This window comes from Bos indicus, chromosome 3 (genome assembly GCF_029378745.1).
Source record: "Bos indicus isolate NIAB-ARS_2022 breed Sahiwal x Tharparkar chromosome 3, NIAB-ARS_B.indTharparkar_mat_pri_1.0, whole genome shotgun sequence".
In the NCBI taxonomy this organism is placed as follows: Eukaryota; Metazoa; Chordata; class Mammalia; order Artiodactyla; family Bovidae; genus Bos; species Bos indicus.
Genome location: NC_091762.1, coordinates 34591372 through 34617404, shown reverse-complemented (window position 1 = coordinate 34617404; position 26033 = coordinate 34591372). Strand labels below are relative to the sequence as shown.

At 46.2% G+C, this 26033-nt stretch overlaps 1 protein-coding gene across 3 annotated transcripts in view; it reads left to right on the top strand.

The window, feature by feature from the left end:
- ELAPOR1 (endosome-lysosome associated apoptosis and autophagy regulator 1) overlaps positions 1-26033 on the top strand; it is a 77055-nt gene that overhangs the window by 41277 nt on the left and 9745 nt on the right. For all 3 annotated transcript variants that reach the window (XM_019956939.2, XM_070785978.1, XM_019956938.2), the window contains 14 exons: positions 1854-2001; positions 2458-2538; positions 3122-3227; positions 3363-3512; positions 10335-10423; positions 14225-14402; positions 15089-15217; positions 15615-15705; positions 17977-18082; positions 18337-18474; positions 19281-19544; positions 22318-22491; positions 24969-25149; positions 25460-25556. In XM_019956939.2, the coding sequence (XP_019812498.2) occupies positions 1854-2001; positions 2458-2538; positions 3122-3227; positions 3363-3512; positions 10335-10423; positions 14225-14402; positions 15089-15217; positions 15615-15705; positions 17977-18082; positions 18337-18474; positions 19281-19544; positions 22318-22491; positions 24969-25149; positions 25460-25556 (1932 nt within the window). The remainder of the gene's footprint in view (positions 1-1853; positions 2002-2457; positions 2539-3121; positions 3228-3362; positions 3513-10334; positions 10424-14224; positions 14403-15088; positions 15218-15614; positions 15706-17976; positions 18083-18336; positions 18475-19280; positions 19545-22317; positions 22492-24968; positions 25150-25459; positions 25557-26033) is intronic.

The following is a 26033-nucleotide window of genomic DNA, read 5'->3' as shown; positions in this document are numbered from 1 at the left end:
CTGCAGCATGTGGGATCTTAGTTCCCTGACCAGGGATCCAACCCACATCACCTGCATTGGGAGGTGAATTCTTAACCACTGGACCACCTGAGAAATCCGTGTGTTGCATTTCTTAAGCAAGGTGGCAGGTCTTGGATATTTCACATATTTAAATGAAATACAATAGGATTTTACTCCTTGGAAGGAGAGTTATGACCAACCTAGACAGCATATTAAAAGACATTACTTTGTCAACAAAGGTCCATCTAGTCAAGGCTATGCTTTTTCCAGTGCTCATGTATGGATGTGAGAGTTAGACTATAAAGAAAGCTGAGCACTGAAGAATTGATGCTTTTGAACTGTGGTGTTGGAGAAGACTCTTGAGAGTCCCTTGGACTGCAAGGAGATCCAACCAGTCCATCCTAAAGGAGATCAGTCCTGGGTGTTCATTGGAAGGACTGATGTTGAAGCTGAAACTCCAATACTTTGGCCACCTGACGCAAAGAGCTGACTCATTGGAAAAGACCCTGATTCTGGGAAAGATTGAAGGCAGGAGGAGAAGGGGACGACAGAGGATGAGATGGCTGGATGGCATCATCAACTCGATGGACGTGGGTTTGGGTCAACTCCGGGAGTTGGTGATGGACAGGGAGGCCTGACGTGCTGTGGTTCATGGGGTCTCAAAGAGTCGGACATGACTGAGCGACTGAACTGAACTGAACTGTGATCATGAGAGGGAAAGAGTAAGAGCTGAATGCACACGTAGCACAAGCAGGGCAAGGCGGACTTCTCAGATTAGGTGACATTTATTCTGAGACATGAGCAGGAATTTTAGGTGGAGGGAGGAAGAAGTTTGTTGAAGGAGAGAACAGTGCATGGGAAGACCCAGAGGTGAGAGAAAGTTTCGCAGAAGAATTGAAAGAAATTCTGTAGGGTGAGTATAGAGAGTGGGTGAAGGGTTTGTAAACTATCCTGAGGGCAACAGGGAGCCACAGACTGAGTGCAACTGGGGGCGACACAGCCGCAGTGTCAGGCAGGGAAGTGGTACGGGCTGATTTTTGTTCTGGAGGCTCCCTCCAGCCACACCATGGAGAAGGGATTGGAGGAGGCAGGTCGATGCTGGAAGGTGGGTTGGGATTGATTCAGAGCTGAAGGGTATTTGGGGAGGAAAAGGAGAGCCCTTGGGTAGGGTAGACAGAATAGAGATATTTAGAAAATAAAATCAACATCCCTTCTCCCTTCCCCCTTCCCATAAAACCAGTTCCTAGTAGCATCTAAAAGTGGACATTAAAAAACAAACAAACAAACAAACAAACAAAAAACGGATTAGACTGGATAGATTTCTGAGTTCTACAAAACAGCTTTATCGACTTTCTTTGACAACTTTGAATTAGGCAAACCTGGGTTTGAATCTCAGCCCTGTCACTTGCTGGCTGTGTTATATTGGGCAAGACACTCAACAAGCCTCAGTCTTCTATCCATTAAATGGGGACAAAATTGCACTTCCTCTTACTGATAAAAAGAAATCATGAACACAAAATATGTAGTTCATTATCTGGGTGATAATAAGCAACCAATAAATGTTATCTACCCCACACCCCCCCACTCCTCACCTGCACAATATTGCCTGCCGTCTGCCTTCTGGGTAGTTCTGTATAATGTGGGGGTGCACCTACCTGACCGCCCCTTGGCTGTACCTCCAGGCTCCTTGACCCAGACGTCATTCTTCACTGAACATTTTCAGGTGTAAGCTTCCGCTTATGAATCACAAGTCTGAAATTCTGCAGAGACCTAGCAGGACATGAGACCTGAGATCGCGCAAGCCCTGGTGGGCTGGCCTCCTGACTGTGAGCTTGGCTCCCATTTCCTCACAGGTCCAAGTGGGTTCCGCTGGGAGACTATATCGCCTCCAACACAGACGAGTGCACGGCCACGCTGATGTATGCCGTCAACCTGAAGCAGTCCGGCACTGTTAACTTTGAATACTACTACCCAGACTCTAGCATCATCTTCGAGTTTTTTGTAAGCCCCTGGCTGGGGGGCAGGGGAAGGTGGGAGATAAAGACCCCATAAGGCTCAGATGCATTTACAGAAATCACACACAGTCCCGCTTGGGAAATTTTCACAGTTGTTTTTCCCTCTGGAGAGAACTGTGGTCAAAATGAGCTGAAGCTTCAAGAGTTAAAGAAAAGATGGAAGTCAAAGGACGCTGGTGGGGAACAGTACAGTCTGGGAGAGTCCTAGGTGCTTTCCCGTGTTCTGACATGAAAATAGCTCTGAGTTCTGCAACATTTCTTTAGTGTCAATGTACTGACATCCTGTGTGTGTTAACTAGCTCCTGCCCTACTTCAAGGATCATGAGTTCTGAGCTGTCTTTCTCCCATAAGAGGGACCCTGTGGAGGGCTGGTGCTTTGTGGGGTAAGACACTTGTTTCCTTATAAAGCTGAGACTCTGATCTTAAATTCCTGCTGCCTCAGGTTCAGAATGACCAGTGCCAGCCCAATGCAGATGACTCGAGGTGGATGAAAACCACAGAGAAAGGATGGGAATTTCACAGTGTGAGTATCAGAGCAGCCCTCTCCCTAGAGACCCCAGAAAAGGGACCAAGGAACAAAGGCCTCTTCCTCCCAGTCTGGGCCTCCACCCTTCTCTCCTTGGAGGGCAGGAGCCTGACAACATGAGGATGCTGTAGTTTCTCTCGTGAGTTGACATAATATGGATGTGAACTGACTCGCTCCTCTGGCTTGATCCCAAGGACCAGAGCTCTGCAGGTTTAAAGGGCCCAGTTCCTGGGGCTGGGCATGGATAAACAGAAGCAGAGAAGAAAAAGGAGGGAGATTCCGCCTTGCTGTTGTCAGTATCTTCAGGTCCCTTCATTGGTCTCACCGCAGAAATGCTCATGATATATGTGATTGAGGGAGACAAGGGAGAGGACATCGAGAGAGTTGGAGGAGGAGGCTTCGGAGGAGCGAGGAACTGAGCCAAGGGGGCAGAAGGGCAATGCTGAGGAGGCGGAGGGAGAGGAGCAGAAGAGGAGCTGCCATGCAGGCTGCAACAGGAGGGGTCCCTCCAGGAGGCTGATGCAATGGACCAGCAGCATCTGTCTCTGTGAGTGAACTCTTTCCTGTTTGTGGTTTTTAGGTCGAGCTAAATCGAGGCAATAACGTTCTCTACTGGAGAACCACAGCCTTCTCAGTGTGGTCCAAAGTCTCCAAGCCCGTGCTGGTGAGAAACATTGCCATAACAGGTATGGATTGTAGACAGTGGGGTTGGGTCTGGGGTCTGATGCTGACTTCTGCAGGGAGGGAGGGTGGGGTTAGTCCCCACAGCCCTCAGTCTCCAGGCTCAATCCTTGCCTTTCTGTGTGGTTCTTCCTCCCCAGGGGTGGCCTACACTTCAGAATGCTTCCCCTGCAAACCTGGCACGTACGCAGACCAGCAGGGCTCCTCTTCCTGCAAACTATGCCCAGCCAACTTTTATTCCAATAAGGGAGAAACTTCCTGTCACCAGTGTGACCCTGACAAATATTCAGGTGAGGGCAGGAAGAGTTTGGTGTTTCAGGAGCGGTGGGGCCGGGGTGGGGGCGGGGTGGGGGGCAGGGGGCGTGGGGGGTAGGGGGGGTAGGGGTGGGGTAGGGTGGGGCGGGGGGAGGTACCAACATATATACAGAGATGAACAGGAAGTGGAGCCACCCTTTCAGCCAAGCTGAAGATGATTCTTCTAGAGCCCTTGTTTTCTGGGCCCTGGAAGAGCCTGGCTAATCCACCAATCACTCTTGAAATGAAATCATTCAATAAGTATTTATCAAGCCATTACTATCTGCCAGGCCTTATTCTAGGTGTTTGGAATACATCAGTAAACAAATTAGATAAGGATCCCCGTCTTCATGCTCTTCCCTGGTAGCTCAGTTAGTAAAATATCTGCTTGCAATGTAGGAGACCTGGGTTCGATTCCTGGGTCAGGAAGAGCCTCTGGAGAAGGGAATGGCAGCCCACTCCAGTATTCTCGCGGAGAATTACATGGACAAGGAACCTGGCAGGCTGCAGTCCATGGGGTGGCAAAGAGTCAGACACGAATGAGCGACTAATATTTTCACTTTCTGTCTTCATAGAATTTACATCCTGGAATGTAAATGGAATAAGTAATAACTATAATAACTAAATAATAAATATGTAATAAAGTGTATTGTATATTAGACAGCAAAAAGTGCAGGGTACCATAGCAAAAAGAAAAAGCAGCTCAGAATTAGAGGAATTAGAAAAGCTAGGGAAAGGGGTTGCAATTGTTTTTTGTTTTTTAATAAAACCTTAAATAAGATTATAAATATTATATACAGTAGATAAAGAGGTATAAATTTATGTTTTTAAGTTTATAACAATTATTATCAGTTAATTTAGAAGAGCCATGAGGTTGTATTGATGTGTAAAACATTTTGATAGCAAGAAGCTATAATCTTTTATGCATTGAACTCAAAGCATCCACTGAATTTAAAGCAGGCCTTGTCAAAAAATCCAGGATTCCTTGGAACACAGTTTGAAAACAACCACTCCTCTTAAGGAAGATAAGATGACAGCGAATAGCAGCCTATTTCTGCAGTCCCTGAATAACTTCCTGAAGCAGCCCAACTTGAGAAATGGAACCTAGCTACTTGAGAGGATCTTGGGAGTAGCAGGGCTCTGGTATAAGATGGGCAGTGTCCCCAGAGGTCCCTGTGCTCAGACAATAGCCCAGGGACCAATCTCCAAGACAGGTTCTGAAACAGATAGGGAGAGAGAAAGAATCCTCTCCCTTCCCCTGCAAATGCTCATAACTATTCCAGTTTTCCTTTTTCACACAGAACTATATACAAATCCAGGCTCCCCTGATGGCTCAGTGGTAAAGAACCTGTCTGCCAAGGCAAGAGATGAAGGTTTGATCCCTGGCTTGGGCAGATCCCCTGGAGAAGGATATGGCAACCCACTCCAGTACTCTTGCCTGGGAAATCCCATGGACAGAGGAGCCTGGTGGGCTATTGTCCATGGGGTGGCAAAAGAGTCAGACACATCTTAGGAAGTAAACAACAATATACATAAACCGAGCTCAAGGCCCTCTCTTAAGCAGACCTCCCCCCTATCTTTACACAGACACACCCGCCCTTTGCACACGCATTACAGTACATGATTGCTCAGCCAAGACCAGCCACTGACCTTGTGAACTGCTTATTTCTACACCAATCCTAAAACAAAAGTCCTATTTATCTACTCAGATCTTGCCCAATGAGTGTAGTTTTCAGCAACAACAGAGATGTTTAGCTCTTAGGGGAAGTTTTTATCTTTAAGTCTAAATTCCTGTTTTTTCACTTGAATTTCTTATTTCTCTTCCCTGCTCTGTCAATAGCAGTCTTTGTTAGTCATTTTCTCCGGCTCCCTTTCCAGCCCGGCTGTAGTACAGGATTTGAAGGGCAAGGTGGTTCTAGAAAAAATACCTATGGGTGTTTTGATCAGCACTATGTAAATGGATGTCTATCCACAGAGCTGTTCTAAAAGTATTACTTTGGGAGTTTATATTCTTGCCATCTAGTCTTCTTTTGCCATTGATTTCTCAATCCACCCCTTTGACTGGAAAGTGAGTTTTTACTATGAAGAATATGTTCAACTCAGGGGTACAAAGAGCATTTAATTTCTTGGGGACTTGATTCTTCCAGAATACAGAGTCGGTGGGAGATTTCAAAAATGCAGAGTATGATGAGAGCCTCTGGTGCAATGTACATGAAGGGAGTGACAGGAGACCCTGTGACCAGCTAGCCTTTTGTTTGTAAATATATTCCAAGTGCTTACCAAGCTGAGTGCCAGGGCTTGGGCTGGGGTTAGAGCTGGAACCTGCCCTCCAGCTTCTGTTAAAAGTGGAAACGTGGTTTAAAAAAAACACCAAGTGAAGTAACTCCTTGGTACAGGAGGTGCTGAAATAGGAGTGTTGAGTGTAATGTGTGGTGGTGGAAGCAAAAGAGGGGAGTGGTCCGTCCTCTCTGGGGAGGGAGGAAAGGCTGCACTAGATGTGGCCTTGAAAGATAACTGTTTTGAAAGATGAGTTGGTGATTTGATGGAGGCAGGATGTTCTGGAAGGAGCCACGGCCAGAAGGCTCAGGGATCCAGGAATAACTCAGCATCACTGGAGCTTACTTGGAGAGAATTAGCATCGAAGGCTAATGGGTAGGCAGGGAACAGGTTATGGATGAACCCTTCTGTGCCACTGCTACTGGGATTTGATCCTATCAGCAGTGGAAGACATTAAAGAATTTAAAACTGGAGAATGACATAATCTGGCTTGTACTTTTGAAGTCCACTCTGGTTGCCATTTGGAAAAGGTATGAGGAAAGGAAGAGCTGGAGACAGAGACCACAGTCAGATTTCTTTCAGCAGCCGCCATTGTCCATATCCAGGACCTAGAGTAATGAGGAGTGGATGGGGGCGGAGATGTCAAGGACAAAGCCTTGATGGAAAGTGTCTTTGTTACTGATAGCTTAAATTTCATCACTAGGGTTAATTCCTCTGTGCTATGTTCAATACTAGGGACTCATTTCCTAGTAGAATAGCATAGTGTTTCAGAGCATGGGCTCCAAGAACGAAATCATTACAGGTCAGATCCCTGCTCCACCACTTACTAGCTGTGCCACCTTGGGCAAGTCACTTGCCTGTGCCTCAGTTTTCTCACCTCTAGAATGGGAATGATAATTGTATCTGCCTCATAGTGTCATTGTGTGGATGGGTGAAAACAAAGAATTTAGAACACTGTCTGGCATGTAGTAAGAACTAGTTTTATTTATTCATTTGCATTAAGGCCTGTCCCAGCAGTCCTCTTCTGCTGTGACCACACTCTGGGTATAGGTAACAATAAGAAGTCACTGGTCCAGCACTTTACAGTTTACAAAACGATCTCATTTATTACTCATAGCACAGTGCAGGAATGACTTCCTCATTTACAAATGAATAAACAGAAGCTCAGAGAGGTTCCCTGGTGACTCAGTGGTAAAGAACCTACCTGCCAATTCAGGAAACTCAGGTTTGATCCCTGGGTCAGAAGGTCCCCTGGAGAAGGAAATGGCAACCTATTCCACTTTTCTTGCCTAGAAAATCCCATGGACAGAGGAGCCCGGCAGGCTACAGTCCATGGGGTCGCAAAGAGTCAAATCTGACTTAGCAACTAAACAACAATAGAGAGGTTAGGGATTTGCCCAGAGTCTGTGCTGGGGTCAGAGCTGAGTTTTGTGTTCATTAGGTACTTAAATGGTCAGGGGAAATGTTTTCTTTGGATAAAAAGGATCAGAATGAGGTTATACTTTCAGAGGTGGGAAGAAGATGCAAAAAGAGCTGGTGGAGCCCCCCAAAATAAACTTTATCTTCATACAGTTTTGCCCAGGGCCAATCCTACAGGAATCACTTTTCATTTTCTCACCAAACATCTAGGCCAATCTTTCAAACTTGACCAGTCCCCAGTTTTAACACCTTGATGAAACCTGAGCTAGGAACGTGAGGTCTGGCTCAGCGTTTGGGTTAATCATTTGTTAAAACCCGTCTAGCCTTAGTCAATGTGTAAACAGCTGGACCTGTTGCTGAAACCTGGAGCTGGGGTGTCAGTTTGAATAAATATTTGACAAGCAGAGAAAGGTGCTTATGTGGAACACACTTTCTAACACATAACTTGCAATTTGCTAAATCTAATATGCAAGGTCCTGGGAATTGATTTGTTTTCAGCATCTCCCCCCAAATTTCTCCTGGCCGGGTGTGTCAAAACCAGGAGTCCCTGGATTCCCTTATGTTGAAATAGGCCCTTGCTTATTAACCGAGTAAATGAGCTCAGAAGACCCCAGCTGCTTCTCAGCCAGCAGCTTCCTCTCACCCAGGATAACAAGATGGGAACAGAAGAGGCCCCAGTGCAGACCAACAACATAGTACTAGGAGATTCTCAGATCTAGCAACTCATTTGTTGCCTTGGGAAGAAAAGGCCAGTTGAGAAATAAGCCTTAACTGGAAAGAAGGGAAACTTTAATCCTTATTAAAAGTTCCATGATGGTTACCAAACAAAAAGATTTCTTATAAATCCAGGTGATAATAGTTACCAGCATTTAGCAAGTTCCTACTTACAATGTGTCAGGTATGTGCTGATTCCAGCAAGGCAGATGTTACTCTTCTTGCTGTACAGGTTGAGAGCACAAAGGTTCAGAGAGGTTAAGTAACTTGCCAGAAGTGACACAGCTACTAAGTGATTACACAGGATCCAAATCCAGATCTGTCTGACTTAAAAATCTCATTCCATTCTACTAAAATGCTCATCAAGCAATATTGAGAGAGAAGGTCTCACCATCATCACCTGCTTACCTGCAGGCGACACAGCAGTCATACCAGGGACAGTAGCAGTCGGAGCAGTATTGTCCCGGCACTCTATAAAGCAGTGGTTTTCACTCTGGAGAAAGTGAATTCCCTGGAAATTTTTTTTTTGATTGTATGAATTAGAGGATGCGGAGAAAAGGGAACCTTCTTACACTGTTGGTAGGAATGCAAACTAGTACAGCCACTATGGGGAACAGTGTAGAGATTCCTTAAAAAACTGGGGAAAAAAAAAAAAAACAACACTGGAAATAGAACTGCCATACAGCCCAGCAATCCTACTGCTGGGCAAACACACCGAGGAAACCAGAATTGAAAGAGACATATGTACCCCAATGTTCATTGAAGCACTGTTTATAATAGCCAGGACATGGAAGCAACCTAGATGTCCATTGGTAGACGAATGGATAAGAAAGCTGTGGTACATATACACAATGGAATATTACTCAGCTATTATAAAGAATGCATTTGAATCAGTTCTAATGAGGTGGATGAAACTGAAGCCTATTATACAGAGTGAAGTAAGTCAGAAAGAAAAACACCAATACAGTATATTAATGCATATATATAGAATTTAGAAAAGTGGTAACAATGACCCTATATGTGAGACAGCAAAAGAGACACAGATGTAAAGAACAGACTTTTGGGCTCTGTGGGAAAAGGCGAGGGTGGGATGATTTGAGAGAATAGCATTGAAACATGTATGTTATCATATGTGAAATAGATCGCCAGTCCAGGTTTGATGCATGAGACAGGGTGCTCAGGGCCAGCGCACTGGGATGACCCTGAGGGATGGGATGGGGAGGGAGGTGAGAGGGGGGGTTCAGGACGGGGAACACATGTACATCCATGGCTGATTCATGTGAATGTATGGCAAAAACCACTACAATATTGTAAAGTAATTCGCCTCCAATTAAAATTAATTAATTTTAAAAATTGTGTGAATTAGGTATATTTTTCAGGATACAGGAAAACAGTTCTTTTTTTTCAAACTCTGAAAAGTATTTGTAATTCAAAAAAAGGTAAAATCCATTGATTTAAAGAGGGATTCAGGGACTTCTCTGGTGGTCGAGTGTCTAAGACTCTGTGCTCGAAATGCAGGGGGCCTGGGTTCGATCCCTGGTCAGGGAACTAGATCCCACATGCCGCAACTAAAGATCCTGCATGCTGCAGCTAAGACCTGGCACAACCAAATAAATAATCAATATTTTAAAATAAAGTTTACTATCACCATTTAAAAAATAAAGAGGGATTCATTGAAACAGTTGTTTCTATCCAGGGGTTCATAGCGTTAAAGCAAAACCAACCTAGATATAAGAACACACAGAAAGTAAAGTAAATAAAATGATAGTTCATAACATTTTTCATTAAGTCCAGGTCAAGGCTTAAAGAGAGCGCTGTGAAGACTGTGGGTGGAGAAAGTGGAAAGAGTGGGATTAAACCATCACTTTATTTGTGTAGGATGGTTGAATGGAGATGAGGAAATGCAGTGGTGGGAGGCCTTCATTCTAGGCACATATTAAGAGGAAATTCAGAGGCACTGTCCTAATCTTTCCTAGGACAGGGTTTTGCTTCAACCCTTTAGGAGTAGAAAAACCACCCCACACGGTCAGGGTTCTGAGGCACCTGGAAGATGGCAGGTTCCAGGGAATTGGGCTGGTGGTAAGAAATCTGCAGATGCTCCTTCCGGCCACCTTCCCCCTCAGTGGTCCTCTGGCCAGCCCGCCTCCCCTGCCCTGCTCCACAGTGCAGGCCCAGTGGTTTCTCATCAGCATCAGGGAGGGAAGCAAAGCGGATACCTGAACAGGTCTTCAGGGGCTGGAAATGAAGCCACTCGGGCAAAGGGAAGGTATGTGTGCAGCACTGTCTGCTTTCTGCAAGATCTGTGCTGTGCTTCACCCCAGGGTCTGGGGTGTTATAGCATCGTGTGCAAGTGGTCAAGAGCTCTGCTTTCTTCACTTCAAATATTTGTTCTTGCTTCTGCCATTTAGAGAAAGGATCCTCCACCTGCAAAGCACGGCCAGCCTGCACAGATAAAGATTACTTCTACACTCACACAGCCTGTGATGCCAATGGAGAGGTGGGTAGCACGGTCTTGGGACCCCTGCCCCTTGGGCTTTGCCAGATTTGCAGCTCCAGCGGTCAGTGAAGCTGTCACCTGAGAAAACCCCCCAGACCTCTGCAGTGACCCTGGGGCCAGTGGGGAGGCAAAATGAGATGACCTCACTCATTTTCAGGTCAGAAACTGTTTTTGCTACATTTGTTTCGCTGCTCACTGACATATGTTCTGCTTTTAAAAAATGCTTTCATTTTCTTTTGCTAGGTTTCTTCCGTTCGCTTCCTTCCCTGGGCAATGACTGCCTGTCCATACATACTTATTTCTTCTTTCTCATCAGACTTGTCCCCTCGGCACTGCTCTTGTAGGCTGGTATAGGGGGGTGATTCCTGCTTCCTGGCTCATTGGAGAACGGCCTGATTTACTCTGTCTCTGCCTGTTTCCTCTCCCCCACAGGCTTTCTGCCTCAGAAAGACTTTTTTTTTGTAGTCTGCTCCACCAGTGAGTCAGCGGGCATTTTTGAGTATCAGCTGTTGCCCTATACTCCAGTCAGGGAACCCAGGATGAATAAGATGGGCTTCTGCCCTGAGGAGGAGAGGAGAAAGATGGTGGGGAGGAGAAAGCTGATGGGGAGGAGAAAGCTGATGGGGAGGAGAAAGATGGGCCTGGCTGTATGCAGGGCACTGGGGGAACCAGGAAGAGGAGTGACCAGGTTGGAGGGTGGGACCAAGGCAGGTCTTTCAGAGGAGGTCATTAGTTCTTGTGTACAGCCAGGTCCTGTGCTGGGCACTAGGTATGCAGCAGTTCACAGAGCCAGGGAAACATCCACTCTCATGGCACTTAATTTCTGTCGGGGAGCGAGTGAAGGGAGAGACAACAGATAAACAATAAACAGATAAACAATCCCTCTTTTTTGGATTACCTTCCCATTTAGGTCATCACAGAGCATTGAGTGGAGTTCCTTGAGCTACACAATGTGTTCTCATTGGTGATCTATTTTATACATAGTATCAATAGTATGCATATATAAATCCCACACTTTCAATTCTTCCCACCCTCTGTTTCCCCCTTGGTATGCATACACTTGTTCTCTATATCTCGGTCTCTATTTCTGCTTAGAGAGGGTAAGGATGACGTCTCTGAGCAGAGACCTGAGTCAGGTGGAGAAGAGCCAGAGTGCTCCCCAGGCAGGGAATGCAGCAAGTGTGGAGGAGGCAGGCAAGTGCCTGGAAACTCTGAGGAAGTGAGCAGGGATGGCTCAAGGGCACAAGTGGTGGGGTCTGCCTTAGATCAGCAATGCTGGATGAACTGTCCTGTCTGTATCCCTAAACTAGAACCTCCCAAGAAGACAGGAGTAGGGAATTCTGCATCATTCAGCACTAAGCATGTGGTTGGCTATTAGGATGCAGACATGTTTGCTGGCTGGACAGCTGGCTGAATTCTCTTACTGCTAATTAAGTGTGGGATGAAGTCCGGTCCTTAATGGCGATTGTTTTTATAGTTATCTCTTACCGCCCATGTACTGGCTGGCCCCATTCTCATTTTTTGAGCAAAATCCCCTTCCCCAGCAGCCAAACAAAACGATTAATCCTATCAGTTGTACCTTAGCCCCAGTTCTAAAGTGTCTGGTGTTCTTCCTGACCTTGTAAGGAATTACTGTCATTTTCTTGGTCTCAGTTGACCCACTAATTAAGAGGACAATCCTGCTGCTCTTCTCCCTCCAGGATATAACATGTGGCTGATTGTGGCTGTCTTTGCTTCTTCTGCCCCGTTCTTCTCCCTCCCGGTTCAGGCAAAGGACTTCTAGATCCACAGTGTGCCCTGATGCTTGCAAGCCTGGGTGTCTGCAATTTCCTGATCACCTTGGGGGCCTATAGATGAGTGGGACCAGAGCCGGCGCTCCCACCTTGCAGCCCAGCCACAGCACAGCTCAGGGAGGAACCCTGGAGTAGACATGGTCACCAGGAGTGTCTTATGGAAGTGTCAGCCCTCAGGCCCACGCTGGTTCTGCTCAGTCTCGGAATTTCACTTTGTTTCTTAAGCTGTATTTTAAAATCAAAGGGCTCCTGTGATTGCCTTTATGACCTTTGCTGTGCCTCAGTGGTTTCTCAGGGACTGGGATCACTGGTCCATTGGGGCTGCTGAGTGTGCTCTCCAGGAGGTGGCCCAAGTCGTCCAGCTCCCCAGACCCCTCTCTCTATTAGACTCAAGGAAATGAGCTGGATGAGATAAGGTTAGGTCACTAGTCCGGGTCTCTGGTCACTGACTGCTCTTTACACAGAGAAAGGCTGAGCCCAGCAGGGGCACAAGTTGTCTGTCCCGGGGCTCATCTTCAACTAAGGCAACATGAGGCCCTTTCAAGACATTGTCAAGACCTTATCCTGAATAAAATGGACTGATGCCTTGTTCACCCACCTTCTTACATATATGGTATGCTACATAGCACATTTGCACCATCACCTCAATGCAATCCTTTGGTCTCTTGCCCAGTGACCATACAGGAAGCCTGACGTTGCCCAACCTCACCCCTGACTCACCAGGGGCCTCCTGCAGTTCATCTGCTCTTCTCTAGCCAATGCCTCCATCGAAAGACTAGGGATGGTCCTAGTAAGTGACAGATACAGTGCTTCTCTTGTTCACTGACTTGGAAGCTGATCAGTTCTCTTGCTGTTTTCCCTCAGGTTTTTTGAGATATAATTGACACATATCATTGTGGAAGTTTAAGGTGTACCAGTTGATTTGATACACTTACATATTGCAAGCTGATAACCAACATAGAGCTGGCTAACTACCATCAGGGCACATAATTACTATTTCTTTTTTGTGGTGAGAATGTTTAATATCTACTCTCTTAATAGCTCTCAAGTATATAATACAGTATTATTAACTCAATCACCATGCTAACTCTAATCACCTGTACCTTAGATCCCCAGAATTTTTTGATCTTATAACTGGAAGTTTGTACTCTTTAACCAGCCTCATTGCTCTTGCCTTTATGTCCCAGAGAACACAGGGTTCATACCCCCATGGGAGATTGTTATTATGCTGCCCTTGCTAGGGTACTTCCCCAGTTGCTCAAGGGGTAAAGAATCTGCCTGCAATGCAGGCAACTTGGGTTCAATCCCTGGGTCAGGAAAATCCCCTCGAGAAGGAAATGGCAACCCACTGTAGTATTCTTGCCTGTCAAATCCCATGGACAGAGGAGCCTGGTGGGCTACAGGCCATGGCGTCACAAAGAGTTGGACATGACTGAGCACGCAAGTAATGCAATGCAATGCCCTTGCTAGATGGTGAGCTAGCTCCCTGTGGGCACAGGCCACGTTATTCATCTCTGAGTCACATGTTTATATTAGACTTTCCATAGATGTCTACTGAATAAGTGAAAAAGCAAAGAAAATACTTAGAAGACAAATTGGGACACCTGAGCCGTCCTCTGTTCCCCCAGGGGTTACCTAAACCACTTCCACTCCATGCCTTTTTGTGTTCTGGGATTTTCACCAGCTGCTTTTCCTGTGACATTTTAGTATTAATAATAAGATTCTACACTGGAATTAGGGCTTTCTCTAGAGGAAACTAGTCCCCTCTTCCCATCCAACACACAGGCCTGTCCCTCTTCATCCCAGCCCATTCATTCAGCAGGTATTCACTGAGCATGACCATATGCCAGGCGCTCAGCAATGTACCTAGGATACACTGGTGACCCAAACCAAGTTCCCCACCCTGCTGCAGCTTTCATTAGCGCCCAGAATCCCCCCATCCTCAAGGCAACTTCCTGAAGATGTGCTAATGCCACACGGCAGGCTGAGACGGGCTCTGTTTCTGCAGACGCAGCTCATGTACAAATGGGCCCAGCCAAAAATCTGCAGCGAGGATCTGGAGGGCGCAGTGAAGCTGCCTGCCTCTGGCTTGAAGACCGGCTGCCCACCCTGCAACCCAGGCTTCTTCAAGACCAACAGTAGCACCTGCGAGCCCTGCCCTTATGGCTCTTACTCCAATGGCTCCGGTAACCTCTCTCCCGTCCCACTCCCTGCCTCACTCCATTCCCATACCACACATATGGGTGGGCCACATGGGCACTCAGCATGTCAACTGAACTCACACCATGTCCTTCTGAGGAAGGCAGTAAGGGCCAGGCCACCTCTGAGGACCATATTCAGAAGAGAGGTCAGCGCGGGCCCTGCCTGTGGGTCCACCTGAGAACTGCCTGCCTCCCTCCTCAATCCATCTGCGAATGTGACTCAGGCCTGAAGGGGCACACTCCTCACAACAGAGGCTTCCAGCATGTGGCAGGGATGATAGCTAAAAGGTTTGGGGAGCTGGGATGGCCACCTTGACACAATCAGAATTTGCAGGAGAGGAGCTGGGGGGATCTGTAGACCTATCAATGTGAAGGCATTTGCTGATGACAACGTGACAAATAATATGAACTATATGTATTAGACTCGAAGATACACTTAAGCTTTGAAAGTAATAATTTGATGGGCGAGTAGGGTACTGGAATATGGAATGAAGGGTCAGCCTTTACACCCCAAGTTTGCTAAACACATTGAGTCAGCTTGCTGTTAACTGTGCTCAGCAACACCTTTGTGGGGCTGCCCAGCACCGTTGCCACTTGTCTGCGCAACAACAGCTCCAGCCGGGGTGGCTGCAGCCTTCGGGCTGAATGCGTGGATCTTGTGGCTCCCCCAGATTGTAGCCACTGCCCAGCAGGGACCGAGCCTGCCGTGGGATTTGAATACAAATGGTGGAACACGCTGCCCACGAACATGGAGACGACCGTCCTCAGCGGGATCAACTTTGAGTACAGGGGCATGACAGGTAACTACCTCCCCCCACCATGGGCTCTCAGCTAGCTGCCCTGCCAAAGCGGTTCTTCCTAGCTCACAGTTCTTAACAGTGATGTCTAGAGAAAAATGAGCTGATCATGCTCACACTCCCTTGAATGCTCCACTCCCCATGGACAAAGAACATATATTCTGCAAACTTTAGCTTTAGAGACAGAACTAGAAACAGTACACACACTGCAGAGGTCTTGCTCTGAGAGTTTCAGAGTTTTTGACCAAAGTAGCCTGATAAGTAACATGGCTTGTGTTGGGTGATGGTTCTGGATGCCTCAAAGGATGGTGTTACTTTTCTTCCAGAGTGTCATCTGGGTGCACATTTGCCCTGCACTTGAGACCACTGGACACTAACTCATGTCCTTCTCCTTTTCCAGGCTGGGAGGTGGCCGGTGATCACATTTATTCAGCTGTTGGAGCTTCAGACAATGACTTCATGATTCTCACCCTGGTCGTGCCAGGATTCAGGTGAGGAGCACAAAGCTAAGGGGAAACCACGCCACCCTTGGCCACATCCAAGTCCCACATAGCTTGGAGTGTTGTAGATGAGAGGGCTTCTGGTGTGCAGAAGTATCAGTCCAGAACAGAGAACGGAACAGGACTTCCTGGGGGTCTGGTGGTTAAGACTCTGCATTTCCAATGCAGGGGATACAGGTTCAATTCCCTGGTTGGGGAACTAAGATCCCACATACTGTAAGGTCCAGTCAAAATTAATAAACAAATAGAAATTTGTTTATTAAAAATTAAAAAAAATTTAAAAAAACAGTCTAAAAAAAACAAGAAAAGAACAGGGAAGACCACAGTAAAGGTCTGATAAAGTTAACCTGAATACTGACACATTCTTAGTTGCTGCCCATGTTGATTACCTACTGCTCTCCCATCCCTTCTAGCTTTTCCTACCATTTGGTCACATTCTACTCAAATTCTCCCTTCTCAAAGCATCAAATAAGATTTTAAAACCGGAAAAAAAAAATAGGGCCAGAAATGCCCATAGATAGTTCATCTTTCAGTGGGACAAGAAGATTGGTTTTATTTATTTATTTATCTGGCTGCGTTGGGGCTTAGTTGCGGCACATGGAGTCTTTCATTCTGGTGCACAGACTCTCTAGCTGTGGCGCCTGGGCTTCAGGAGTTGCAGCATGTGGGCTCAGTTGCTCCACAATATGTGGGATCTTCGTTCCCAAAGATTGAACTGTGTCCCCTGTATTGCAAGGTGGATTCTTAACCACTGGACAACCAGTGAAGTCCCTGGGAGGGATTGCTCTTATTGTTATATTCATCCCCATCTCCCAAGAACACTTAGGAGAATAAGCGATTTGTTTGCCATTAAAAAGCCACTACAGGCAGAGTGGTACAGTGTAAGGAAAACTGGACTAAAAGACCGGGCACTTGAATTTTGCCACTTACTGGCTTGGTGAGCTTGCGAAAGCCACTGTGCCCCTTTAGGCTTTGGGCTCCTTGTCTGTAAAACAAAGGGATTGACAGTCTGTGATTCTGGCCTAACTCCAGCCCATCAGTTCACACCACTGAGTGGACAGTAGCTGGGAACTGGAGGTCCTCAGAAGTCAATCACATGCCCAAAGCCAAAAAGAAAGCTACAAATGGGTTTTCAAAGCCCAAGTGAACTCTTCTGCCTGTATGTGCTTTAAAGATGAGGGGGAACCACTGAATCAGCATCCCTATTGCCAATCTGGCTTCTCCATTCCCTCCTTCAAGCTCCCTCCTTCCATCCCGGGCACAGTGCTCAGCCACAGTACTTGCTCGAAAGGTAATACGTTCCCTTCCCTTCATTCACATTACTCAGAGCTGAACAGCTATATCTTATGTTTCTGAGGGAAGCAAACTTCTTAGACTTTTGGGAGATAACATTCACCAAAATACTTCCCAATTTGCAAATATGATTATAGCAGTAAAGCACTTTCTAACCCCACTCGCCCCACCCTGCCATCCCCACCTATCAGACATGGCTCTCTCTTTCCCCAAAGAAGGACCAGGCTGAGAACTTTGCTAAAAAAGCTATGAATCAAAGTACCTGCTCATTTGACCAGTGCAAAACCCCGCAGTTCAGGTGGAGATAGGGAGGGGGTTTGAACTGCTGAGTGAGTGTAGACAATTGATGTCTTTGCTAGTGGTCCTTCTTCAACTTTACCATGCACATGGATCACCTGGGGATCACGTTAAGCTGCAGATTCTAATTCAGTGGGTCTGGAGCCCGCACTCTGCTAGGGAGGCTATTCAGCGTCTTAGAAAGTACTTCCACATCTGTTATGCCTTTGGATCACACCACAATGATGGGCTTCCCAATGGTGCTAGTGGTAAAGAACCCACCTGCCAATGCAGGAAATGCAAGAGACCTTCAATCCCTGTGTTGGGAAGATCCCCTGAAGGAGGGCATGGCAACCCACTCCAGTATCTTGCCTAGAGAATCCCATGGACTGAGGAGCCAGGCAGGCTACAGTCCATAGGGTCACAAAGAGTCAAACATGACTGAAGCGACTTAGAACGCATAATGATGGGAGGTAAATAAGAAAGATATTATCACCTTTTTGCAGATAAGAAAGGTACAGTTTAGCTAGATCAAGATCAGACAACTAGGATGATAGAATTGGATTCAGTTCATGTTCTTTCCAACATACTCAGAACTTAGTCCTGTCCTCCAGCAGACCCTTTGTTGCCATCTGGTCTCTTCACTAAGCACTGTCTGGCCCCTGGAACTGACTTTTGATTTTTGCCCCACAGACCTCCACAGTCAGTGATGGCAGACACAGAGAACAAAGAGGTGGCCAGAATCACGTTTGTCTTTGAGACCATCTGTTCTGTGAACTGCGAGCTCTACTTCATGGTGGTATGTTTTCCTTCCTTTGTCTGCTTTGGGGCTTCCAGGAAGGCTGGCCCCTCTGCCCTGTTGGTGCATCAACATAACTGACATCCCTTGCTTACAGTGATTTTGCAGACAAGGAGCCAACTATTTGTCAGGGACTGCACCATTTAATATGGGTCTAGCCCACTGTGATGGCCCCCAGGATGGCAGCGGTATGGGCACCCTCTCCCCAGTTGCCCAGCCATCATGCCTTCTTCATTTGTCTGTCTTGGGTTCAGGGTGTGAATTCTAGGACCAACAGTCCTGTGGAGACGTGGAAAGGTTCTAAAGGCAAACAGTCTTATACCTACATCATCGAGGAGAATGCTACCATGAGCTTCACCTGGGCCTTCCAGAGGACAACTTTCCATGAGACAGTAAGCTCCTCCCCTTCCTCAGGGCTCAGCGCCCAGAGAGACCTCCTACCCTGGAAGGATTCCTACCTTAGCTTAAGCATGCGGTTGAGCTTCAGAATCCAGTGATTAGAAGACTTGTAAGGAGTCAAGCAGAGGACTGCCTATGCCAGCCCCTGAGGAGCATCCAGCCGTGTCCAAATGACCCTGGAAACTCCTAAAATCACCTGTCCCTCCTCAGGAGACCTGTCCTGAGGATATATGTCCTGAGGATAGGATATATGTGGTACCTGACCTGGTGTGCCCTGTTCAGTCCTGTTCTTGCTTTAATAATAATAGCTCTGGTTTTATTATCTTAACTCAAAGTAATGTAAGTTCACTGGAAGAAAACTTAGAAATAAGTGAAAAAAAAAAAAAAAAAAGCAAAAAGAAGAAAACCACCCATAATCTTACTACCCAGAGATAACCTAGTTAGCATATGGAGCATCTTCTATACAGTCTTTATGTCACTATAAATAGTTTTTTTTTTCTTTTATAAGGGGAAAAAAATCTGCTTTTTAAAAAATGTGAATACCTACTACATATTTCCCCATGGTACTGAATATTTTTATACATCATCTAAATTGTTCAGTCCTTACTTTAAAATGACAAAAAATGCACATCAAAAGATACTGTTAGGTGAGTGAAAAGAACAGGGTGCTTCTAAAGATTTTTCTCAAGTATCACAGGATAAAAAAGATTAAGTCATACTCTGTTATTTCCAGAGCACTCAATTGCTACTTCTCAGGCCAAGGCAGGCCAAGCTCACTCTCCTGTGTCTTTGTTTCCAGGGAAGAAAGTATACCAGTGATGTCGCCAAGATCTACTCCATCAACGTCACCAATGTCATGGATGGGGTGGCTTCCTACTGCCGTCCGTGTGCCCTGGAAGCCTCTGACATGGGCTCCTCCTGCACCTCTTGTCTTGCTGGCCACTATATTGATCGGGATTCAGGAACCTGCCACTCCTGTCCCCCTAACACGATCCTGAAAGCCCACCAGCCTTATGGCGCCCAGGCCTGCATGCCCTGTGGTCCAGGGACCAAGAGCAACAAGGTGCCAGTGGTTGGCTAAGCATCCTAACTCTGCGTCTCTGAATGGGCCAGCTCAGATGGTGCCAGGTCCTGGGTGGCGTTCTTAAGGGGCTGGTATGCAAACTCCCCCTGGTGCACTCCCAGCTTAGAGTCCTAGAGGAAACCCATCAGGGTGTGACCATAGATGGAGAGTTCTCAGCTTGTACTGGTTGGTTTTCAGGGTCTGGGTCTCAGTCATCGACAAGCCTCATCTTCAGGTGATGGGTAATGGAGATCTGTGGCCCTCTGGTCCAGAGGGTTATTTGGCATCTGTGCAGAGACCAAAAGGGAAGCCGTCATGGGACTTGTGGCTCAAATTCAGCCTACTTCATTCCAGCTTGTTATCAGCCTACTTCATTCCCCCCCTTCTTGGGAATGGTAACCCACCTTTGCTGGGACATGTAGTTAATTCTCTTTGCTGTCTCCTCTCCCAGGGCTTTCTTCTAAAGTAGAACAGCAGTGCTGTTGCCCCATGCGTTTTCTGAATCTGAGAAAGTGAATCCTATGACCAGAAGTTCTTAGTTATTCATTAATGCTTTTCAGTGAACTTGTATTTTACTGATTACTAACTGGCTACACATTTGTAAGACACGACGCAGCCTGCAGACACTGCTTAGTTTAGCTGTGCAGTAAGTGCAGCAGTTCTGCAGATCTCTGGCAACCTCACTGGGACACCATGGACTCTTGCCACAAACTTCCTCCCCCCAGCCTCTTCTGCTGTAAAGGGAGGGATTGACACTTGAGTGAGGCCATTAACACATGAGGACCTTCAAATGAGCAAGAAAGGGGTTTATGGTTCAGTTTCCTATAAAGAGACTTGGAAAAAGGAATCTGGGGGTCAGTGAATTTTAAGTGGGGGGGGGGGGGCTGACAGACTTGTAGCGTCTCTTCTGCTATCCTGGGCACCCTTCTTCCACTTCAGTTCAGTTCAGTCACTCAGTCGTGTCCGATTCTTTGCTACCCCAGGGACTGCAGCACTCCAGGCCTCCCTGTCCATCACCAACTCCTGGAGTTTATTCAAACTCATGTCCATTGAGTCAGTGGTGCCATCCAACCATCTCATCCTCTCTCATCCCCTTCTCCTCTCACCTTCAATCTTTCCCAGCATCAGGGTCTTTTCAAATGAGTCAGCTCTTTGCATCAGGTGGCCAAAGTATTGGAGTTTCACCTTCAACATCAGTCCTTCCGATGAATATTCAGGACTGATCTCCTTTAGAATGGACTGGTTGGATCTCCTTGCAGTCCAAGGGACTCTCAAGAGTCTTCTCCAACACCACAGTTCAAAAGCATCAATTCTTTAGCGCTCAGCTTTCTTCACAGTCCAACTCTCACATCCATACATGACCACTGGAAAAACCATAGCCTTGACTAGACGAACCTTTGTTGGCAAAGTAATGTCTCTGCTTTTGAATATGCTATCTAGGTTGGTCATAACTTTTCTTCCAAGGAGTAAGCATCTTTTAATTTCATGGCTGCAGTCACCGTCTGCAGTAATTTTGGAGCCCAGAAAAATAAAGTCTGCCACTGTTTCCACCGTTTCTCCATCTATTTGCCATGAAGTGATAGGACTGGATGCCATGACCTTAGTTTTCTGAATGTTGAGCTTTAAGCCAACTTTTTCACTCTCCTCTTTCACTTTCATCAAGAGGCTTTTTAGTTCCTCTTCACTTTCTGCCATAAGGGTGGTGTCCTCTGCATATCTGCAGAGGTTATTGATATTTCTCCCAGCAATCTTGATTCCAGCTTGTGCTTCATCCAGCTCAGCGTTTCTCATGATATACTCTGCATGTAAGTTAAATAAGCTCGGTGACAATATACAGCCTTGACATACTCCTTTTCTTATTTGGAACCAGTCTGTTATTCCATGTCCAGTTCTAACTGTTGCTTCCTGATCTGCATACAGATTTCTCAAGAGGCAGGTCAGGTGGTCTGGTATTCCCATCTCTTTCAGAATTTTCCACAGTTTATTGTGATCCACACAGTCAAAGGCTTTGGCACAGTCAATAAAGCAGAAATAGATGTTTTTCTGGAACTCTCTTGCTTTCTCGATGATCCAGCAGATGTTGGCAATTTGATCTCTGGTTTCTCTGCCTTTTCTAAATCCAGTTTGAATATCTGGAAGTTCACAGTTCACGTATTGCTAAAGCCTTGCTTGGAGAATTTTGAGCATTACTTTACTAGCGTGTGAGATGAGTGCAACTGTGTGGTAGTTTGAGCATTCTTTGGCATTGCCTTTCTTTGGAATTAGAATGAAAACATGTTTTCCAGTCCTGTGGGCACTGCTGAGTTTTCCAAAATTGCTGGCATATTGAGTGCAGCACTTTCACAGCATCATCTTTTAGAATTTGAAATAGCTCAACTGGAATTCCATCACCTCCATTAGCTTTGTTCGTAGTGATGCGTCCTAAGGCCTACTTGACTTCACATTCCAGGATGTCTGGCTCTAGGTGAGTGTCTAGTGCTGTTTTCTGCTTGAACATAAGAAGGGCTGTCTTGTTTGTTGAGGGAGTTTTATAATCTAGGCATAGGAACAAGGTACAGAATCTGATCCAACTACCTACTGAAAAATGAGAGGTTTATACATCATATATGTGTTAATACTGGAATCACATCTTTTAATGCCCACCCCTAATCCACACTTCCTCTTCTCTCACCCTGCCTGGGCTGGACCAGGCTGGGGTGACTGGTGCCACTCTCCACGGGCCCCCTCGAGGCCCTGCCTGTGAAGCCAGCCTGATGGACCCCTCTCCCCTCAGATCCACTCCTTGTGCTACAATGACTGTACCTTCTCAGTCAGCACTTCGACCAGGACTTTCGAGTACAACTTCTTGGCTTTGGAAAAAACCGTCTCTCTGGCTGGAGGGCCAAGCTTCACTTCCAAAGGACTGAAATACTTCCACCACTTTACCCTCAGTCTCTGCGGAAATCAGGTAAGCTGTATAGGTACTGACAGCGTGAGAACGGAAAGGGGGCACCAGCGAATCAGAGGCCAGAGGACACAGGAGGTTCAGATAGTAGCGGATGGGGCAGATTCAGAGATTTTCAAATGGTTATTATTCTTCCTGAGGACTTTCTCCTCTAAAATAAAATCATTTGGATTATAAACATTTAGGAAAATGAATGTGTTTAAAATCAGATGAGGGGAATTAAAAAATAAATTAAATTAAATAGTGTGTGGGGAATTCCCTGGCAGTCCAGTGAGTAAGACTTGGTGTGTTTCCTGCTGGGGCCTGGGTTCGGTCCCTGGTCAGGGAACTAAGATCCCACAAGTCGCACAGCACAGCCAAAATAAGTTAATTACTTAAATAAAATAGAATAAGGTGTACATTAACTCCTCCCTGACCTTTATTTCCTCAAAATGATTATGTAAACACTATACTCATGCATCAACTATACTTCGATTAAAAAAAAAAACTATGCAGGAGAAAGATTTTTTTCCTTAAAAAAGTAGTCTGGAGAAGGCAATGGACCCCACTCCAGTACTCTTGCCTGGAAAATCCCATGGACGGAGGAGCCTGGTAGGCTGCAGTCCATGGGGTCGCTGGGAGTTGGACATGACTGAGCGACTTCACTTTCACTTTTCACTTTCATGCATTGGAGAAGGAAATGGCAACCCACTCCAGTGTTCTTGCCTGGAGAATCCCAGGGACGGGGGAGCCTGGTGGGCTGCCGTCTATGGGGTTGAACAGAGTCGGACACGACTGAAGTGACGCAGCAGCAGAAATCATGACACTTGTCTTTTGTTTTCTAGAAGCCAGATAAAATAAACTACTCATAGTTTCATCTACATGTATCTTTGCTGACACTACATGTTACCATTAGCATTTCAGGATGCTGCAAATATTTTGGATGCGAATTTAAAAGGTGGAAATATTTGTAAAGGGTAATCACACCACCACTGCACTTGACTAAATTACTAACAAGCCATGATCAGTGGTTGGAAAGTTAGTTTCAAATGTTGCAAAATAAACAGCATCTTGAGCATTTAATCTGTGACTCTGTGTAGAGGTAAGGCCTTTACACCACAAAGCGTCTACCCATCTTCTGCAGCATGCAAAATAGCTGGTTTGTGTTTATAGAGAGAACATGCCAAGAAATAAACTATCTGTGAAAGATTAGAGACAAATGTCTCTTTTCCGTTTTTAAAAAGTCTTTGAAGAAGTTAAAAGAAAGCCTCTGAAGTGACAGTTAGTGATAACTTGGGAACTGGAGACTAATTAAAGCAAGCCCCATGTAGCAAAAAGTTCATTCGGTGAGTTGGGAGAGAAAAGATGGGAATTTGGAGAGTCTATGAGTTTTATTTTCTTTGCTCCCTTATTCTTATATAATGTAAAGATACCTTTCTGTTCTCACGTTCCTTTTCTGTTTCTTACAATCTTGAACATGAAGTAAGACACCAGATTTAGCAAATTGGGTCTATTTCTAATTAAATTTATCATTTTGAAAATCCTACATTCTAAATGCTTAGTCCACATCAATTTAAAGTATTGAACAAGTGACCTAATATTAGCAAACAAATTATAATTCATCTATAAATTTAAAGGATTTTGAAGGAAAAATATCTCAATATTTCTTCTATTACAAAATCTCGAGGAAGGAGTCCAGTTCCCACTGTTTTCCTGAGTTCTACTCTAGAGAGTTTGCATTGTTACAGACTGGAGGAGAAGCAGTCTTTCTTCTAGTGATAAATATTTTTTAATAGAATAGGTTCCAATTGGTCCTAAAACGTTCTACCTCAAGGCAGGGAGAGGGCTGGTTATGGGGTTTGTTTTAACCCCCAGGACACTCTGGAAAGTCCTCCCAAGATGAGAAAAGAAAGTGTTAGTCACTCAGTCTTGTCTGACTCTTTGCGACCCCATGGACTGTAGCCCACCAGGCTCCTCTGTCCGTGGAATTTTCCAGGCAACAATGCTGGAGTGGGTTGCCTTTTCCTCTCCCAAGATAAGTATGGTAGAATCACAGCTCCAAGAAAGACACAGAGAGTGAATGGGAAGCAGGCCAGATGCCCAAATCAATTTCATGAGATCAGTTACACATTTCAGGACCTGCCTAGAAATCTGACTAGGATAAGAAAGGCCCTTGACTGGTAGGCTGGTAGATGAGATCTGCCAATCAGTTTGCCACCATCACAACCCTGCTCACAAGGGGCTCCAGGTGATTCCAAGGAAATAAAAGACTGGGGCTCTCTGGGCCAGAGTTCCAGAAACTAGGGCACCTAGGCCTTATTCTTAGCTTTCTTTATCTTTTAAAATCTGTCTTGTAATTAGCACGGGGATGAATCATTCCACTGCAGCGTGCTCTTAGAAGGCTAAAGTTTTAAATGTGGAGAAACTGTTCCCTGTTCCCTTTCGGGAGTTCTTCTGTGATCATGCATTCCCTCGCACTTCCTCCCGCACCCCCTGCCCAGGGTAGGAAAATGTCCGTGTGCACTGACAATGTCACCGACCTCCGGATCCCCGAGGGTGAGTCAGGTTTCTCCAAACCCATCACAGCCTACGTGTGCCAGGCGATCATCATTCCCCCAGAGGTGACAGGCTACAAGGCCGGGGTGTCCTCGCAGCCTGTCAGCCTCGCAGACCGGCTTATCGGTGAGTACCTCCGTCTTTCTCACCTGTTTGAGTGTGTGTCTGTGTGAAGAGAGAGTGAGTGAGGCTCCCAGACTCTAAGCTAAAAGGCCCCAGGTGAGGGGCCCAACCTCCTGACCTCTGTTTCCGACTCCATCCTGGGGTACCAAGGGCCCCTGGGGCCACTGATAAACCTTTGGTTTGCCCTCTCCTGAGCCACTCAGGGATGTGATGAGATGAAGGAAGGTGGGATGCGAACAGGTATTGGAAGAACTGAAGTGGTTGCCAGCTAAATGCTACTAGTGAGAACTAATTAGGAGCTCTCATTTGGCAGGCGTGACAACAGATATGACTCTGGATGGCATCACCTCCCCGGCTGAACTTTTCCACCCGGAGTCCCTGGGAATACCGGACGTGATCTTCTTTTATAGGTGAAAATGAGAGGCCAGGCTAATGCAAGTGAAACCCAGGGCTTCTCCGCAATCTCTGTGGCGTCCCTCCCTCTTTAGCCACCTACTGCTTATCAAGCCAGAACAGGGTCTAGCAGACCCGCCCAGCAGAGAGCTCTAAAGGCTGAGTTCCCCAGCCCAGCTACTTGGGTATTACCTGGGGTGGGTGTGCCCCTGATGGCATCGAAGAATATTGAATGACCTAGGGTGGACAACCCCTCCCACCTAAGGAGATTCCAATGTTAATGCATCTGCTAGCCTTTCCTAGCACTTCCCCAGTGGCTCAGTGGTAAACAGTCCACCTGCAATGCAGAAGACCCAGAAGACAACAGGTTTGATCCCTGGGTTGGGAAGATGCCCTGGAAGAGGGCATGGTAACCCACTCCAGTATTCTTGCCTGGGAAATCCCATGGACAGAGGAGCCTGATGGGCAACAGTCCATGAGGCCGCTAAAGAGTC